Genomic DNA, 18498 nt, shown 5'->3' on the forward strand with positions numbered 1-18498 from the left:
TTCCCCTCACGGTGTGTAGTTTTGCGCTACTGGACCTGCAGCCGCGCAGAGCGAGTCTCCCTCCCTCCCTCCTCCCTCCGTTGTCTGGGTGTCTCCCCGCTGGAAAGCCACCACTTCCCACCCGAGTGTGACATATCTGGAGCCGCATCCCGCCGACAAGATGACGGACTCCACCGCTGTCCCGGACCCGGTTGTAGTCGACCCCGCGGCGGTGAACGGGCAGACGGACTCCCAGCAGCAGCAGCAGCAGCAGCAGGAACAGCAGGAACAGCAGCCCAACACAGAAAGTCAGGGAGAAGGTTTCAAGATGGCCCAGGAGATGAAGATAACAGACAGCATAGAGGATGGAGGTAGGGAGTGTGAAAGTTTATTCACCTGTAATGCACACATAAGACATAAGTATTCTGTTATTACTCTGTGATTTCATACATTTGTGGGTTAAACAGGGGCAGATATGTCATGTCAGTATGGGTAATATCTTGAAAGTAAAGACCTCAACCCTGATAATCATCATTATCATCATTATCATTATTGTTAAAATGATTGGATAACTCAAACATAATTCGATCTTCTGTAAATTCATTGTCATTCCAAAGTGAAACCAGATTAAATTGACTTCCTTGGACCCTGTCTAAGTCAGTGTAACCCCTGTGTATTCTGTGTCACCGTGCCCCGCGTTGTCGTCTGCAGGTCTCCTGGAGAGCAGCATGCGTCTGAAGCCTCACGAAGCTCAGAGCTACCGAAAGAAAGCCCTGTGGGTGTCTTGGGTGTCCATCGTGATCACTATCATCCTGGCCATCGCCGCTTTCAGTGAGTAACGCTCCGTCAGCTCTGTCCTCACAGGAAGTGTTGCATATCTGGCTGCTCGGTTCTCCAGTTGAGGGACACCTCTCGTAAACACACAGCAGGAGGGAATAAGCTTCACGCTGCAGCCTCCCACCGCTGCCACCTCTAATGACGAGAAAGCGACGTGGAACGTTGTGCTGTGAGGCTTGTGAACGCGACCTTGAAGTTTTCTTTCCTTCAAAGGCAGGAACGAGTTTGTCTTTGCAGTGAGGGACGTGGGTTTCCTGCACGCATGCGTGGACTCATTCTGGGTTCTGACATTGAGAAGAGAATGGAGAATAAGTCTGTCTTCAACATCACTTTTTCGTGATTCACTTCGTTGATCTAAGTCGTGTTTAGCAACTGGTGAAATTGGATTTGGGTGCAATTTAGACGTTTAACAGTTGTAGATGTTTAGAGATTTCTTTAAAATCAGATATCCGCCCTGCTCCATTCAGCCGAGGCCTCTTCCTCCTCTGCAGTGGAGGCAGATTAGTACTTGACAGATGCATGCATGCAAAGAGGACGAGCTCTGCTGCAGAGGAGCTCACCTCGGCATCAGATGTGCAGAGATAGGAGTTTCCTGTAATGACGGCCAGAAAGACGGTTTTAATTAATAAATATAGACTCTTCAGGTTTGTGTTCGGACCCCTCCGTAGCCACATCGCTCTCACTCATAAATGAAACATGAAACACGCTTGCAAACGAGTTGCAGCAGTGAGCAGAGGAGGAGATGAATGAGGCCGGTGATCACAGTAAACAGGGCTCTGGCTGGCAGCCACGCCGGTCCAACCTCGGTGCACACACACACAACTTAATTGGGTCATTTGGAGTCTGACGCTCTCCAGAGGAAAAACAAACCGCGGCGAAGCGAATCCACCGCAGCGAGGATTAATTGGCGTCGTATTTGAGGATGAAATTAAGAATCGGAATTCAATTTGGCTGGCAGGAGTTGACCACCTGGTTCAGATCAGTGAAGCGGCTCAGAGAGTCACTGGAGTGGAGGGAGAGACGGCCATGTTTTAGAAAGCATGTTGGCCCATGTTGTTTCAAACATGTTGCCCACTTCCTGTTCTGATAAGGAACAGGTCTCACAACTTCCTGTTGCGTTGCCTGTTGAGGTTGATTCATTGTACGATAGTTAAACATGTTGCTGCTGCTTTATGTTGTCACATAAATGCTGTTTTTGTGATGAAAGCGTTGAATCAGTGCTGAATATTTGATATTAATCCAGTTTAAATTACATTCATTATGATCTTAGTGCACGCCTCCTTTCTTTGTGTTCTCCTCCTTTGATAGTGGAGTTTAAAATAAACTTATTAGCAAACAAATGCCTTCTGTAAATATGTCACCGGTGCTCTGGCAACAGGCCAGCCGGTCTCATTGTAAGAGCAGCGTTTTTTAATGGGCAGCGAGCGTGAGAGAGTCATGAAGCAGCTGTTTGCATTACACTCGTCTGTTTCTACACAGGGAAAGCAAATAGAGAAAGCAGCATCACGCTTGTACACCTGGCTTTATTGGTGACCTGGATTCTGAGGAGATAACGGGTTCGTCCACGTTGGTTGTCAACAAGAATATGAAGTCAGATATTATTTATAGCATATTAGATGAACAATGACCACAAAGCAGGATGATTTCTGATCTAATCTTTCATTTTTATTATTAAACACAAACGCCCTGAAACACAAACAACGTATAAACAACAAGTTGAGCATTTTTTCCAGGGAAAAGAAGCTGCTGTTTATTGGCAACCAGTGGGATGGATTAAACCTGAGATATAGGCTGTTTATGAGGGTCTCAGCCCTGCAGGGTGCCGGTCCAGCCGCCAGCACGGCTGCTGTTCCATGATGACAGAACGATGGCCGCCGGGTAACGCACTCTGTAAAACATTAGCGTTGCTCAAACACGGAGACTCCTTCTTCTTCTGGCGTGTCGGAGAGTGTGTGAGGAGCAGCAGCTGCAGCTTCACGTTGGTTGTGTTGACATTACAGCCGGGGGAACGTCGGGGTTATGGGACCGCTCACACATTTCACATTTAGTGTGTTATATGCATAACGCAGAAACAGCCAATCAGCCGCCAGGGCTCGGCTGGTGTTTTATCTTCCTGCTGCTCTTGTCAGATGTGAAAGCAGGGAGGAGGAGGAGGAGGAGGAGGAGGGAGTAGCCTGATGAAACACTGGAGCTCCATCCCCGCTGACACCCAACCAGCTTTCTTGTGAGCCAATTAGCCATCGCTGGGCAGATTCGTTTTACACTCTTTTCCTTTCTGCTCCTAATGAAGGAGGGAGGAGGAGAACAGGGAAGGAGAAGGAGGAGATTACCCCCCAACTCGTGAGCTCTCTGACCGTGTGAAGTTTATACGATGGTGCTAACGTCCTTCACACCTCCACAAACGGAGAACGCCTCACGCTCCTGCCACATTCTCCCTGTTGTGCCGACTCTGGCAGATTTGTGGCACTTTGGTGTGTCCACACAGCCCCTCCCTCTCTGTTTACCTTCATGTGAACAGCTGTCAGCGTCCTATTTGCACTCCCATGGGTCTGTTGCTTTGAAGAATGTCTCCGCCCCCATCATCCTAATGAACGCCGAGTCCAAAGTTGTCGTACGGAGCGTTTTTTTTACAATCGGCTGCTGCATCTCTGCAGGTCTCTGGTTACCCCTCCTACTCATCTGTATTCAGGGGTTGCTCATGTGTGCTGATTTCATTCTGGTAGAAAACTGCGCCTTCAGCCCCGGAGAGTTATGAAACAATGAAGGAACGAAAGAGGGATGAAGGAAAGGGGAGCTGTGGAGGCTGGAGGAGGAGAGGAAACGGGGGGAAGATTGGTGAAGGCACCGTCAGTGTGCAGCAGGAAGAGAATGAGCGACTGAAGGGGAAGCAATACCCACAATGCTGTGTTTCTGCATGCAGGGCTGAGGCGAGCTGCTGGCCCCCAGTGAGCGCCGCTAAAAATAAACCTGGGAGGAGAGGGAGGATTCCTCCCCTCTATCTATCTGCATCTCTCTCCTTTGTCTCCCCGTCCTCCTCCTCTCATTCCTGCCTCTGCAGGTGTTTAGCATGCAGATCAATGCATCGACAGCGCGCCGTCATCGGCCCAAAACAACATGTAGATCCCTTCAGTCAACATGATCCTGCAGGTTTCATGATTAATCATCGTGATTCAGGATAATAAATGAATAAAATGCCACATTTATTAGCATTTGTTTGCATCACAGAAAAGACGTGTATTTTCTGAAGTTATCCTTTACTTCCTGCTCAGTGTCTCTGTCTGTGTTTTCTTTCCAGCTGTTTCCATCATGCGTCACAGCGCCTCAGCTTTCGGATTCGCCGTAAGTCAACTTCCCCCTCACAGCAGCCACGATGGCGAACGCCGAACGCTGTAGTCCAGGCAACGTCAAGCATCTCCTCTTTGTTTTTTCACTCTGCAGTTTGACGCGGCGCTGGACGTGTTGTCCTCCATCATCGTGCTGTGGCGGTACAGCAACGCGGCGGCCGTCCACTCGGCACACCGCGAATACATGTGAGTGCAATCACCGTTCACCGGCATCATTATCAAGTCAAAAATATGCGATTTGTGTGATTTTAAACAGAGTGGAATGAACTAAAAGCAGAAATAAGACATAAAACAAGCTTCAATGTCAGACGAAATCAATAAAATCACAGAAAGACCATTTTTAAAAAGTGGGTTAGAGACAAACACCTTCTGCTTTCTCTTCTCTCCCGGGACAGTAAGCTAGAAAGTCACTCGTCACAGTATCAACTTCCTGTGTGTGTGTGTGTGTGTGTGTGTGTGTGTGTGTCCTGTAGAGGAGTGTGTCAGATAAAGGTCTCCTCAGCCTCGGCCCAAGGGAACGATCACAGACGGGCGCCTCATGTCTTATCTGTACCTGCTGAGAATGGTGTGTGTGTGTGTGGAGGTCAGGTGGGCTTTCAGAGCCACGTGAGCAGTGAACAGTGAATAGTGAACAGTGAATAGTGAATAGTGAATAGTGAACAGTGAACAGGCAGCTGGCTCTTCCCATCGCAATCTGTAATATCAGTTACACAGAAATCAGTAGCTGAAGTTTACTAAACACTATAAGCTGTATTTTATTGCTTATTCATTCCAATTTAATTTGAACGAGTAGTTAGTTAGTGTAATCTTTATTTCAAAACATGGAAACATTAGTTTTGGGAAACGGCTGCTTTAAGCATTAAATATTATATAAATAGTTGTTTTTATTGCAAGTCTTAATTCACAATTCAAATCAAATCTTCAGTCTCTGCAGTTAATAAAATCTAAAGTAAAGTATTTTGTCTAATTGTATAATCAAGATCTAAAACCAGGACAGCAGGTTTATATCATTAAAACACAGGAAAGTTTTGTTGACAGATATGTAACATCAACAACGTGACAGCAGCCTAGTTCTGTCACTTCAGGGGCTAATTGGAGAATTTGGACAAAGTTCTAAGGCTGTATGGCCAGTAATTGGCTTCACACACACACACACACACACACACACACACACACACACACACTCATGCATAAATGGTCTGAAATGCACAGCAAAGTGAGGATAACCAGCTCCTAAAACGTGTGTGTGTCATGCTGTGGTCTCCGGGCGTTGCCTTGGTTACCAAGACCACACTGGTCAAAACAGTGTGGTTCCAGAGCAGCCTTCTGAATTGAACACACACCGGTAGCCACGCATGACAAGATCTCCCTCGAGACCTTGTTAATTGGTTAAAAGGTTTTTAAAGGACGAATGCAGCTCAACACAGTCACATCTTCAGCATCCGCCAGCAGCTCAGGGTCCTGCACATCTGGACAGTTAGAGATTTTAGTCGTGGAAGTGATCATCTCTGTCTCTTCTCCTCCACAGCGCGTGCGTTATCCTGGGCGTGATTTTCATCCTGTCCTCTTTGTGCATTCTGGGTAAGGCCATCCATGACCTGGCCACCAAGCTGCTCCCTGAAGTGGTTAGTATCCATCGGTTACAGAAACATGTTTGGTAATATCTCAGATATATCAGTACGTCTGTGTCATACTGGAGCTGGAAGAGAGTTTTGGATTAAAAACCGCCTTTATGGGACAGATTACGTTATCAATTTAACCCTAAACACATTAGTGGGGCGTTCTGAAGGCTGCATGACTGCCTGGTCAGTGAACGGTATAATCAGGCTTCTGTCTGCTCCTCTCGCTGTAATGCCACCAGTCTGCCAGTGATGGGGATTGCCTGCTTCTAATAATATCCTCTGAAAATCTGATTACGCTCCACAGTGTCCAACACAAACAGCATGCTGGACGTTATTTACGTGACTCGCACGAAGCTGCTGACCTGACGGGGGTCATTTGAAACTGGCAGTAAGATGGCCGTCATGTGGTCTTGGGGGTTGGAAAGACTCTTCTTATCATTTTGTTTTCTTCCCATTTACATCGTGTGGAGACGAAGAACGTCACAAATCCTCACACCTTTCACTCCTGAAATAGTTTTATCACCCCGTTGCCGAGCAATACTCATTACCGTAGAAACGGTCTGAAGGTTCTGAGCGGTGGTGGTGGTGATGAAGAGCAAAGACAGAGATAATTTCACAATTCACAGCCACTTTTCCACTTTAGCTCCATGGTCTAATTATCTAGTTTTCTAAATATGAAATTAAAAGTTGTGTCTGATGATGAATATGTGCATGTTCTCAGTAAACTTATCTCAGAGGAAACAAGCAAATATAAGAACACATTTTAAAATATACTTTGTAATCACATTCTGGAGAAAAGTAAATTAAGGTCTGAGAACTGACAAGCTCATATATGACCCATCAAGGAAGAAAGCGATCAATACAAAGTAGATTTTGAATGTCATTTCACAAAAATAACATAGTGTTCCCCTGATGGCATTAGAAATAATCAAATGCAAATCATATTTGGTGCTGGGAAGAGACTTCACCACTTAATAAATGAGGGAATCTGGAAAGAAAGACCGGCTGTGTGAGGGGAGGAGGCCTGACGGAGCTGACAAAGCATGAACGGAGGTAGACGGGCTGTCGGGTTCTGGTGCAGCACAGTTTGGGTTTTATTAATAGCTCGTGCGTTTGCGTCACAACGCTCCTCTACTCAGCATGCAGATGCTGGAAATCTGCTTTTTGTTCCTGATAAATGCGACTTTGGCTTTTCATGAATGTTTTGTGAAATAACAACATACTGTACTACGTCTTCCTTGCATGGCATAAGATATGATTGGTCTTTATGACTTTTTAATCATATTTTTACAACATTCCATGATTTTAGCTAAAGGTAAGTAAAGAGTCCGACCACCGTCAGCTCTCCAGCCCTCCACCTATAACACTGACCCACCTGAAGCCTTGACACAGTGAACTTTGACTTGGAAAACCCAAATGACGATGACCAAACGACAGTTGCAAGTGTTGTGTCAGGTGGCTAAGTGGGATAGGTGAGGTGATGGTGTTATAGAGCTGAAGGTTGTGGGTTCAATCCTGAGTCTTTGTAGCTCATTTTGTGTTCTAGATTTGAGATGACGATGATAAAACTACCAAAAGGACGTGTGTGTTTGTGTTTGTCTGTCTCTCAGTGGCTGAGTGGTGTAAGTAAAGACTTAGAGAGCAGAAGGTTGTCAGTTCAAGTCACAACTGTCTTTTAAGGTCTAGATTTGAAACGACAATGATCTAATTACCATAACGGCCATGATGTCCATGAGTGTCTCTCAGTGGCTGAGTGGTGAAGGTCAAGGACTTGAAACCTGAAGGTTGTGGGTTCCATCCTTGGATAGCGCACTGAGTTTTGGCTTGTAAACCCCAATGACGAGCATAAAATTACCAAAACAACATTTGCATTTGTCTCTCAGTGGCTGAGTGGTGAAGGTGAAGGATGAGAGACAAGAAGGTTGTGGGTTCCATCCTTGGATAGCACAGTGAGTTTTGGCTTGTAAAACCCAAATGACGATGACAAAATTACCATAACGACATGCTAATGTATGTCCTTGAGTGGCTGACTGGTGAAGGTCAAAGACTTGAGACCTGAAGGTTGTTGGTTCAATCCTAGATGGTTGTGAACAATTTTGAGGACTAGATTTCAAATGACGATGATAAAATTACCAAAACGACATGTGAAAGGCATGAAGCGTTGGTGGCGCGGCTGCACTGTCCCCGGTATGATGCGATCCCAGGTGAGCCGGGTTCAATCCCACACCACGCAAGGAACCAGGGGGAGGTAATGTCCGCCTCCCCCTGGGAAATTTAGGGACATGAATGCAGGGGGTTATACAACAGGAGTTGAGAAGGAGGTGACATTTTAGATGGAAGTACTCCCTTCCCTCCTTCTTCCTTTCCTTTCCTTCTTCCTTAATTTGAATACTTGACCTTCATCCTTGTCTGCTTAAAAGCATCTAGTTGGATGGGACAAGGATGAAGGTCAAGTGTTCAAATTAAGGAAGAAGGAAAGGAAAGGAAGAAGGAGGGAAGGGAGTACTTCCATCTAAAATGTCACCTCCTTCTCAACTCCTGTTGTATAACCCCCTGCATTCATGTCCCTAAATTTCCCAGGGGGAGGCGGACATTACCTCCCCCTGGTTCCTTGCGTGGTGTGGGATTGAACCCGGCTCACCTGGGATCGCATCATACCGGGGACAGTGCAGCCGCGCCACCAACGCTTCATGCCTTTCACATGTCGTTTTGGTAATTTTATCATCGTCATTTGAAATCTAGTCCTCAAAATTGTTCACAACCATCCAGGATTGAACCAACGACCTTCAGGTCTCAAGTCCTTGACCTTCACCACTCAGCCACTGAGAGACAAATGCACAGGTTGTTTTGGTAATTTTATGCTCGTCATTGGGGTTTACAAGTCAAAACTAACCATGCTATGCAAGGATGGAACCCACAACCCTCAGGTCTCAAGTCCTTGACCTTCACCAGTCAGCCACTCAAGGACACACATTAACATGTTGTTATGGTAATTTTGTCATCGTCATTTGGGTTTTACAAGCCAAAACTCACTGTGCTATCCAAGAATGGAACCCTCAACCTTCTCGTCTCTTGTCCTTCACCTTCACCTTCACCTTCACCTTCACCACTCAGCCACTGAGAGACAACTGCACATGTTGTTTTGGTAATTTTATGCTCGTCATTTGGGTTTTACAAGTCAAAACTAACTGTGCTAGGCAAGGCTGGAACCCACAAACTTCCGGTCTGGTGTTGTTGACTTCACCCCTGAGCCACTCAAGGACAAATATGAACACGTCATATTGGTAATTTTATCATCGTCATTTAGGTTTTACAATTCTAAAACCACTGCTATATAGGATGGAACCCACAACCTTCAGGTGTCAAGTCCCTGACCTTCACCCCTGAGCCACTTGGGGACAGAAAGAAACATGTCATATTGGTAATTGTATCATCGTCATTTAGGTTTTTACAATTCAAAATTCACTATGCTGTCGAAGGACGGAACCCATAACCTTCAGGTCTCAAGTCCTTGACCACTCAGGGACACACACTAACAAGTTGTTGTAGTACTTCTGTCCCCGTCATTTGGGTTTAACAAGTCAAACCTCACTGTGCTATGCAAGGATGGAACCCACAACCTTCTGCTCTCTAGGTCTTCACATTTACCACTGAGCCATCTAGAGACAGGCACTTCTACCACGTGAATCAACCAAAACCCTGTGCTCCTATCTGTCCCTCTCAGGATGACTTCCTGTTCAGCGTGTCCATCGTCAGCGGCGTGGTGTGCATCGGCCTGGCTGTGATCAAGTTTTTGCTCGGCAGAGTGCTAACGAGCCGGGCCCTCATCACCGATGGTGGGTACTCACGTGCTCCTACATCAGTCCAGCCTGGACTCCTTAAAAGTGACACAGAGAACATGCAGATATGTAGGAGAACAGTCATTTACTCACATGTCTGTCACACTCAGGTGTCTCAGTCATGCTTACGTTCTTGCCGTGGAGTAGCAGATACTGACAGACATAAGAGGCACTTCAAGAATCTGCCATGCCAAGCACTCCACACTATGTATACTGTCAGAGGCAATATCACACGTCCTCCAGACTCTTAGCAGAGGTCTGAGGGAAACGCAACGGGGGCTGAATTCCAACACTAATAAGCCCATAAAAACCCCTCATGTACAACATGCTTTTGGTTTATCTTCCCAGGGTTCAACTCGTTGGTGGGGGGAATCATGGGGTTCTCCATCCTCATCAGTGCTGAGGTGTTCAAGCATGAGCCCCAGGTGTGGTACCTGGATGGGACAATAGGCGTCCTCATAGGCCTCATCATCCTCGCTTACGGAGTCAAGTAAGTGATTCCTTTAAGGGGAGTGTTTGAGTCTCAGTGTCGCTTCCTAACAAGCCTCCTCCTCTTCTTCCCCGGCAGGCTGCTACTGGACATGGTCCCACGGATCCGACAAACCAGGAACTACGAGCGTTTTGAGTGACGGAGCACAGGGGAGGAGGGAGAAGAGGAGGGTTGGGAAGGGGTGGAAGGGGTCTGACTGACAGGAGAGCCTCTCCACAGACAATCACATCCAGTCCTCAAGGTGCCCGGCGGAGGCTTCGGTGTCTGTACGCTGTCTCGCCGCCTTTTAAGTGTTCTAAAGTGTGGTGTACATATATGATCTTTATCTGTCTTTTACCAGTGAAATGGGGCAGTGTGTTCTTTCACGCCTCCGTATTTAAACAAACGATTACAAAGATGGAGGGAGGGAGTTGTAGGAAAGCAGCGTACAGGAGACACGTGGACCCCCGAGAGTCCATAACTCCTCCTCTAGTACAGGACCTCAGTAACACCTCATCGCCCCGTCAAAACACAGCAGTTTATTTCCCCCCCGTGTTCCTAGAGGCCTTTGCTCAGCTGTGCTATAAAATGTGAGAGTGTGGCAGGTGAATTGATGTCGCCGACTTGGCAGCGGAGGATTAATCGTGTTTTTATGGCTGGAGAGGATATATCAAAGCAAGGCTCATTTGGCACAGGGAGCAGAGAGGCTCAGCAACACACAACACAGTACAATATTCATCTGGAGGGTTGTTTCATGGGCAGAAGAGTTGATGCTGTTTCAGGGACCTGATGGTGACGGAGGGGAAATCACACACATGTGAGCTCTGGAGCTTCAGCCTCCTTTTAGTTTTGGACCCAAGAATCTCATTTGTTCAACTTGCACCATCTGCTGGCCAGAGCAGGTACTCTCCACACGTGAATGTATTTGAATGTGCATCATCTGACATCAATAATCAGTTATTTATTGTGTACGTTTGGCTGTTCTGGCTCATCAGAGACTCGCTGACAGTGGAGGGTTTATATGCGGTCCACAGGTATCTCCATGGAGATGAGTTAGTACGTTAGAGTCGTCTGTCCTTGTTTCATTGCACATGTATAGAAATAGACACACTTTAGTCCCTTTCTTCTGGTCTTGAGGACCCGTCAGAATAATCATCTTCTTGAGGTCGACACGCTCGTCTTACCTGGAGCTGCTGTTTGTTTTGGGGGATTTGAAAGGGAACACACTTAATAACAGATTGTTGTTCATTGGTTTATGACTTAAGACGACAACCGTTTGTACTTTAATGCACAATATTAAAAAAAGCACAAATCAGAGAAGCACAGTGGCAACTAAAAGGGATTTCCTGAAGGATGGCATCGATATCAGCACTCCTTGTGAACTCCAAAACCTTATTCTTCCTGCTCAGTTTGGTGAACATGAATGTAATTATCAGGTTTCAGCCGTCGGGTTCTTCATTGTCAAAGATATTAACGATAACAGGTTCATTCTTCGGAGTCTGGAACTGAATGTACAGCACTTTCATCTGAAAACAAATGTATTTTTAGAGAGATTTATTAGCAGTTGGGGGTCCAAGGAGACTTCAGCATGTAGACTGGAGGAACCGGGATTCGAACCACCAATCTTCAGACTGCAGGATGACTTGCTCAACCCCTGAGCCACCACCAGTATTTGATGCTTTGCTGGCCATGGCGAGGCCCTGCAGACTTCTGTGTGCCGATGTAAATGCTCAATCTGTGTCGCTGTGATGTAAAACAAACGTTCAACCAGAGTCTGAGCCTTTTGTCACAGAAAAAAGGTTTATTTAAAAATAAAGTTATATCCCTCTTACTCGTCAAAGACTGTGAAAACAAGAAAAAAAAAAAGTTGTCATTGCTTTATTCACCTTTTGCTTGAACAAACAATCGGCACTGAAACCACTGGATGCCAACCGACAGATTCAAACCAAGTCGAGATTGAAAAAAAACAAAGATTGATACATGTTTGTATGACTTTTAAGTAGCAGAGTTGTTGTGTTTGTACAGTGGAGACATTCGATGCCGAGGTTGACAGATATGGAAGAAGAAAGCATGTTCTTCTCTAGAAACCGTTGATAATCCGGTGGACAGCATGCTCAGAATAAGAACAACACAAAGCTTATTTTTACTGCAGCAAAACAGCTGTTTGACATGGAGTCTGGTCATGGTTTCTCTAATTACGTTACGTTTCCCAAACCTGAGCAACTCCACCAAATGTTTAAAAAAATCACAAGGATTTAAATGAACTGATTTTAATTAAAGAATTAAAAATTTAAATTCACACGAACGATAAAAGGGCAAAGAAAACTGGACCTTCAGCTGATATGTGGAGTTAGATTTGGGACTGAAGGCGTGAGCACGCTCGCTTTTAATCAAACAGAACTAAACTTAACCGTGAAAAGGCACATCATGTTCTTTGAAACACTAAGTTGGCGGCAGATCTCGGACCTGTTTATAAAAGTAAGAAGAAGAAAACAGTCTGAGCCGGCAGTGGGACAGTTACAGCCGGTTACTGCAGCTGGACGATGCCGCTCAGTCTGGATTCAAACGTGCAAACAGAAAGAACTGAGATTGGAAATCAAAGCACAAAGTGTATGAGGCTCCTCCTGCTGTCCGTCTGCATGAAAACATCTGCTCTAAGACGACAGACATCCGTTAAAACCAAATCCTCATGCACGTTTTAGCTCTTTAAAGAGTAAAATAACCATCAGAAATGAGGTTCTGAACGCTGCTGAAAGCTGAACAGAAGCAGACAAAGCCTCCACCTGTCGGTCATACACATATAGACAAGCAAGCTTATTTTAAAACGACTCTCCATAAATAAAAATCTATAAAAAGGAAAAAAAGAGACACACCTCCCTCCTATAAATAAAAAAACAATGTCCAGCAAAACAGAGATTAAGATCTGTATACAAAATAAATTAAAAAAGAAACTTTAAAACCCTCATGGACAATATACAGTGTTGCTAATATCTGGTTAAACCTCTGCAAATAGATTCATGTAGTGCACTTTTTCCCATTCACCATGACTACCAATTAGATTTTTAGAATTTTTTTTTTTTTTTTTAATATATAGATCTAACGATTCTTGAAATAAAGTGGAGATGCAGAGGTTCCGCTTCGTTGGCATGTTTTTGTTGCTGTTTTCTTGAACAGCTGTTGACGACAACGTCACCATGGCGACAGGGAACGACCTCGCCCTGATCCTCACCTCGCTGTCTTTTTACACTACTGGCCTTTTTTTTTTTTAGAGAAACACACACTCGATCCTCCTTTTAAATAAAACAGACATTTAAAACAAGTGTGCAATTTAAAAGTATGGAACTCAAAGGGGCCGAGTGTGCGGGGATTCACCCTCTTTTAAGGGGGGATGAGCTTCTGAGTCCGGGTCGCGTGTCGGGAAATGATGAACGTCCAGAATCCAAATCTAGACCTCTACGTGTTCGCTCTCATCACGTCTGTCCAGAAGAGAGGAACGAGTTACAGTGTAAAACTTTAGCCGCCATCTGTTAGCCCCGCGTGTGTGTGTGTGTGTGTGTGTGTGTGTGTGTGTAGGGGGGGATGAGGGGGATGTGGGCCTACTGGCAAGCCAGTCCAGTGCAAACCTACCTACGGATACCATTTCAGATTTGGCCAGGGAGGTGGATGGAGAGGGCGGGGCCTCCTCGGGCCCCGGCTGCCCTGAAGACAAACACGAACACCGATACGTGCAGTCTACCATGTTTACGTCTAAGACGACTCCCTTTGTTGATTCAAGTAATTTTACACCTCCTCCAGGACTCGCAGCGCCAGCCTCGCTTCGACGCAGCTGGAGAAAAACAATAAATACGATGATGCTTTTTCTGTCCACACAGCAAAAAATAAAAGGAAATAACAAGTCCGGTGCTCGTGTGAGATGTCTCTCAAACACACCTGCACCCTCGTTAAGCTGCTCCGACTTCATTTAACCCCGCCCAGCCACGCCTGGACCCCGCCCTATCCTCTGTGAGCCCCGCCCCCTCCCAACAGCTGGGTGTGTTGGTGCTATAGGCAGTTTTTGCAGAGCGCCACCTGGCCCTTCATGTAGTCGCGGCAGGGGCAGACGCGCCGCAGCGACTGGTGGGCGCCGGCGCAGCTGAACAGCAGCAGGTCGGACTGGAAGACGCAGTGGCGGCGAGCCTCGCTGTAGGCCGGGACCACCGTGTCGGCGCTCGACTCCACCGTCTGACAGTCCATACCGAACCTGAGACCACAGACAGTTTCACTCCGTCAGTCAACCGCACCCTCTGGTGGTGTTCTCACGACACTGCAGCTTAGTTTAAACCCACTCTGGACCACCTGGTGGCCACTTTCAAAACTACAAGAGGGAGAAATGGACGTCTCACCTGGCCAGGTCCTTGTCCTTGTTCAGGTGTTGGAAGAAGGAGGGCTCACAGATGAGCTGCTCTTCCTGACACACCTGCTTGCAGGTGCGACCCGGCTCGGCCAGTTTCACCTGCAGCTTGCTGAGAGGAGGCCACATCACCTGACCGTGGCAGAAGTCCTGACAAGACAACATGGCGTCACTCAGCGGACATGCGACAACACAAATGAGCTCCAGGGAATTTCACGTAACGCTAATACACACCTGGTTCTCGATGAAGGCGTTGACTCTCTGCAGCATCCCCTCACAGGTGAACTCGTAGGGCAGGTAGGGCTCGATCTGATCACACAATCACAAAGCAGACTGTCAGAGAAGATGCAGATTTGAGGAGGAAAACAACAACAACGGAAACCTGTGTTCAGCTCTTAGTCACTGCTCTCTCCGTGTCTTTGTGTGACGGGAGGAAGGTGAGGAGGAGGAGGAGCGTGACCCGAGCCGGAGCCTGGTAGGCTGCAGCTCGCCACACATCACAAGGCTCTGCAGGCTTGTCCGGTGAACAGGCTCATTGTTCCTGGTCTTTAAATATGCATGTGTCTCATTGTCTCTGGACATTACAGCATAATTACATTACAGCCACATTAACCCTTCCAATCCCATTTCCTCGACTGATTTGTGGCTTTTCTCTGACTGACTCATGAAAACCCGACCGCCGGCGTTTTACAGAACCACAGAAAAGCCACTAAGTCGATGCATCGATGGTGAGAGCCATTAGCCGCAGCTCCACTTCAGTTTATCTACTCTATACATGTGTGTCTAAATAACAAGCACACTGACTTCATGGACCTCGAACATGAATTATTCTGCCTTTCGTTTTCACGGTGTGTATCCTTTTTATCGCATCTTATCTTTATCGTCTAATGCAGAGTTCATGTTCTTCATTTGCATCAAGTATTAGAGCATCGGAGCTGAAACATCGACAGAAGATGAATCAAACAAACTGATATTGTTATATAGAGCTATATTTCAAGCAGGAGTGAATAATAATCTCTTGTTAAAACGCCTAAAATGTGAATTTTTGCTGCTTTTTCTATGTTTTTCATGAGGGTTAATAAAATGACTTTGGGTTTTTTGGCCGGAGCATTTTTTGAGGGAGAAAATAATCATTAAGATGAATCATTGGTGATAATAATTGTAAATTGCAGTCGTCTGTTTAATCTTGGTCTTTCCACAGCATCATTTCTAATCTCCGTTTCCGTGGTTACCTTCTGGCTGAGGATGGAGCGGATGGCCTTCTCCACCTCCACGGGGTTTTCAATATCCACCGTCCACACGTGGGGTTGGCCGATGTACACCTCGGCGTACGGGTGTTGAGAGGTCAGCTGGGGACAAGGACAAGGGGGCGGAGGGGTTAAAGGTCAGACCTGCACCAGAAGGGCCTGCAGGGTAAAGACTTGCGTGACCTCTCACCTCTCTCATCGTGGGCTTGCCCTTGAAGAAATCGGTGTTCTTGCTGCTCTTGGGAGGGTTGAATTTGGGGTTGAGGAAAGCGCAGCCGTTGGCGATGGCCTCCAGGGGGGCGGGACCCTCGTAGGGGAAGGACAGACCCACGAACAGCTGCAGCGGGGAGAAAACACGCAGGCATTTTAAAATCAGGAAGACGGATGAACTCTAAACCTTCGTATTATTGGCTAACACGGCGGCAAATGAAACAACCAACCTGTGTTCACACACAGGAAGGAGGTGACAGCTGCTGAAACAAGCTGAATAATAAAGAAGCCGGTCGGGACGGAGGGCTACGAGTTCACCGCCGTGATAGCAGCAGTTAGCCCTTGTTAAAACAAAACTCCCTTGTTATCAGTAAAAAATACAGCCGAGGCAGCACATTTCCTCTTAAACAAGGGAGGAAAAACAAGCAGATTAATATGAACACGCCGCTCTAATGTTTATTCCTCCCAAAGGCCATGAGACGTTCGGTGGAGAGGGAGGATTTGTTTTTATCACTCCACCAAATCACAAAATGTCCCATAAATGAGGGTATGAAGGATGTATGAACACACGCGTCGGTACACACATGGTTCATGTCTGTCGGCAGCCCACCTCCTCCTCACACACTTCAACCTCAACGCTGTACGTATACAGAACAAGAGGGCGCTCTATTAACAAGTCCACTCCTCCTGGACGGGGAAAGCAAATATTTGGGAGGAGGGAGGAGACGGTGGCTCGTTGACCGGAGGAGCTACAACGGCTCGTCTGTGTGCCTTTCTAGAACACAATGCATGTCTGTACACACTGGAATACATAAATATGTATATATATGTATAGGTGGTGAGTGATGCTCCTCTGGCTCATATTTATAGAACTTATGGCTCATATTTGAACACACATAATACTTTCCTTTCTATTATTTGTGTCATTATTACCTTTTTTTGTATTATTAATACAATTTATTTGTTTTTAATCAAGTCAATTAAGATCAATTAAGACTAAACTCCATGTTAAAATGAGAGCGATGTATTCCTTCCTCCATAATGAATGAAATATTTAATTTAACTACATATTTCTGCCAACAGGTGGCAGCAAACTTCTTCTTCTTCTTCTATGTGTGTGTGTGTGCATTGTTGTGTGTAGTGGATGCCAAGGAACAGGCGACCACTATTTATAGGGAGCGAGGAGGGGAGGAGGGGGTGAGGAGGGGGGACACAGAGAGAGAAGCCGTGATAGAGCAGAATGAAGGACGCCCGTGTCTCCTTTGTGATGGTTAGACGTAGAAAAAGTGAAATCAATAAGAAGCGTTGCGTTTACCTGAAGCCAAGCATCAGATTGTGTTCAGTGTTCAACAATACGAACATCTGTGCTGCATCAACATCTCATAAATCCTACTTCACATGTAAACTAATGTGACTTCAACCACTCAGTTACCCATGATTATATATCATTATATTTACTTATTAATATTCATTCTGTTGCTGCAGTAATATAGTCCATTTCCCCAGCGTGGGATTAATAAAGGTTTATCTCATCTCGTCTGAGTCTACCTTCATATCCTGATCCTCACCCAGACTGATCATAGTCATTATATCCACATTACTGAGGATCATTTATCATTCATTATTTTATTGTGTGGATGGTTTATAAAAGAAATGAAGAAATACATTCATAGGAGGAAATTAACATCTCATCATGTAAATGTTCCATGTCAGATAATTGATTATTCAGAAACAAAGAATGTTTTTACACTCTGTCGACGGCTGAACCCCACGAGGCCAATTAGCCGAGGCGTCTGATTGCAGGTAACAGTGGACGTGTTGTTGCAGCGGCACCGGGGAAAATGGCTTTGCAGGATTTGCTTGGCCCCTCCCCTTTTGGGTTTTCCATGCAGAACCACAGGTGACGGGAGGACGTGGATGTTGGAACCTGCTCGGCTACAATCCAGCTCCGCGTAGCACCAACGATGCCTCAGATGCTCTGTTTTAGCTCTCCGTACCCCTGCCTCTCGTCTGATGCCTCCTCTCCTCTCCTCCCTCCTCTGACGGGAAGGCATCTGGTTTCAGAGGCTGCAGAAATCGAAGCTCTCTTTCACCTTATTCTTCTGAAAGGGATGCCGACTGGAGCCAAAAGACAGACTCCATCTTTCAGTGCCAGCACTAATGACGGTTTTCACCTTCAGCAGGCATTGTTGGCAGGTTTTTTTTTTTGTTTTTTTTTTGGAGGACCATGTAATTTTACTTCCATTCCCCTATGGCAATGGGTAGCTCAATAAAATTTAATGAAAACTCACTCCCTACGGTGGTAAGCTAGCGTTACTCTCAAGGCCAAGGAGCACATCATTAACTAACTGCATGAGCTTTTTGGGTTGCAGGTCGGGTTAAAGAAAGGCTCTGTTTGCCACAATTAAAACCGTACGTTGGACACCGCGATGCAAGAACAATGCATTTCTGTTACCTGCATCATCGAGTGGCGAGAAAACAGATACGATCAAATACAATAATATAAAGGAATCATAGCATGGAAGAAAGTCCTACATCAGTTCAAGCTGACGTGCTCTCCA

General features: G+C 46.0%; 2 protein-coding genes across 2 annotated transcripts in view; one reads left to right on the top strand and one right to left on the bottom strand.

Moving 5' to 3' along the window:
* The first annotated feature begins 15 nt into the window (after nucleotides 1-15).
* Nucleotides 16-11721, top strand: LOC311009710 (transmembrane protein 163a). The gene is made up of 8 exons (XM_084004039.1): nucleotides 16-350; nucleotides 691-810; nucleotides 4112-4155; nucleotides 4255-4346; nucleotides 5689-5785; nucleotides 9507-9618; nucleotides 9970-10111; nucleotides 10190-11721. Exons 1-8 carry the CDS (start codon nucleotides 161-163, stop codon nucleotides 10248-10250), a joined length of 858 nt encoding a protein of 285 aa, XP_083860165.1. The 5' UTR covers nucleotides 16-160; the 3' UTR covers nucleotides 10251-11721.
* A 148-nt stretch (nucleotides 11722-11869) lies between these two features.
* The window catches only part of mgat5 (alpha-1,6-mannosylglycoprotein 6-beta-N-acetylglucosaminyltransferase), a 54193-nt gene continuing 47564 nt past the window's right edge, over nucleotides 11870-18498 (bottom strand). The window contains exons 13-17 of the mRNA XM_084004034.1: nucleotides 15918-16064; nucleotides 15713-15829; nucleotides 14715-14789; nucleotides 14473-14630; nucleotides 11870-14330 (exon numbers count right to left, since the gene is read on the bottom strand). Coding sequence (XP_083860160.1) covers nucleotides 14132-14330; nucleotides 14473-14630; nucleotides 14715-14789; nucleotides 15713-15829; nucleotides 15918-16064 — 696 coding nt within the window. The 3' untranslated portion in view covers nucleotides 11870-14131. The remainder of the gene's footprint in view (nucleotides 14331-14472; nucleotides 14631-14714; nucleotides 14790-15712; nucleotides 15830-15917; nucleotides 16065-18498) is intronic.

Source organism: Eutrigla gurnardus (genome assembly GCF_963514095.1).
Source record: "Eutrigla gurnardus genome assembly, chromosome: 24".
Lineage (NCBI taxonomy): Eukaryota > Metazoa > Chordata > Actinopteri > Perciformes > Triglidae > Eutrigla > Eutrigla gurnardus.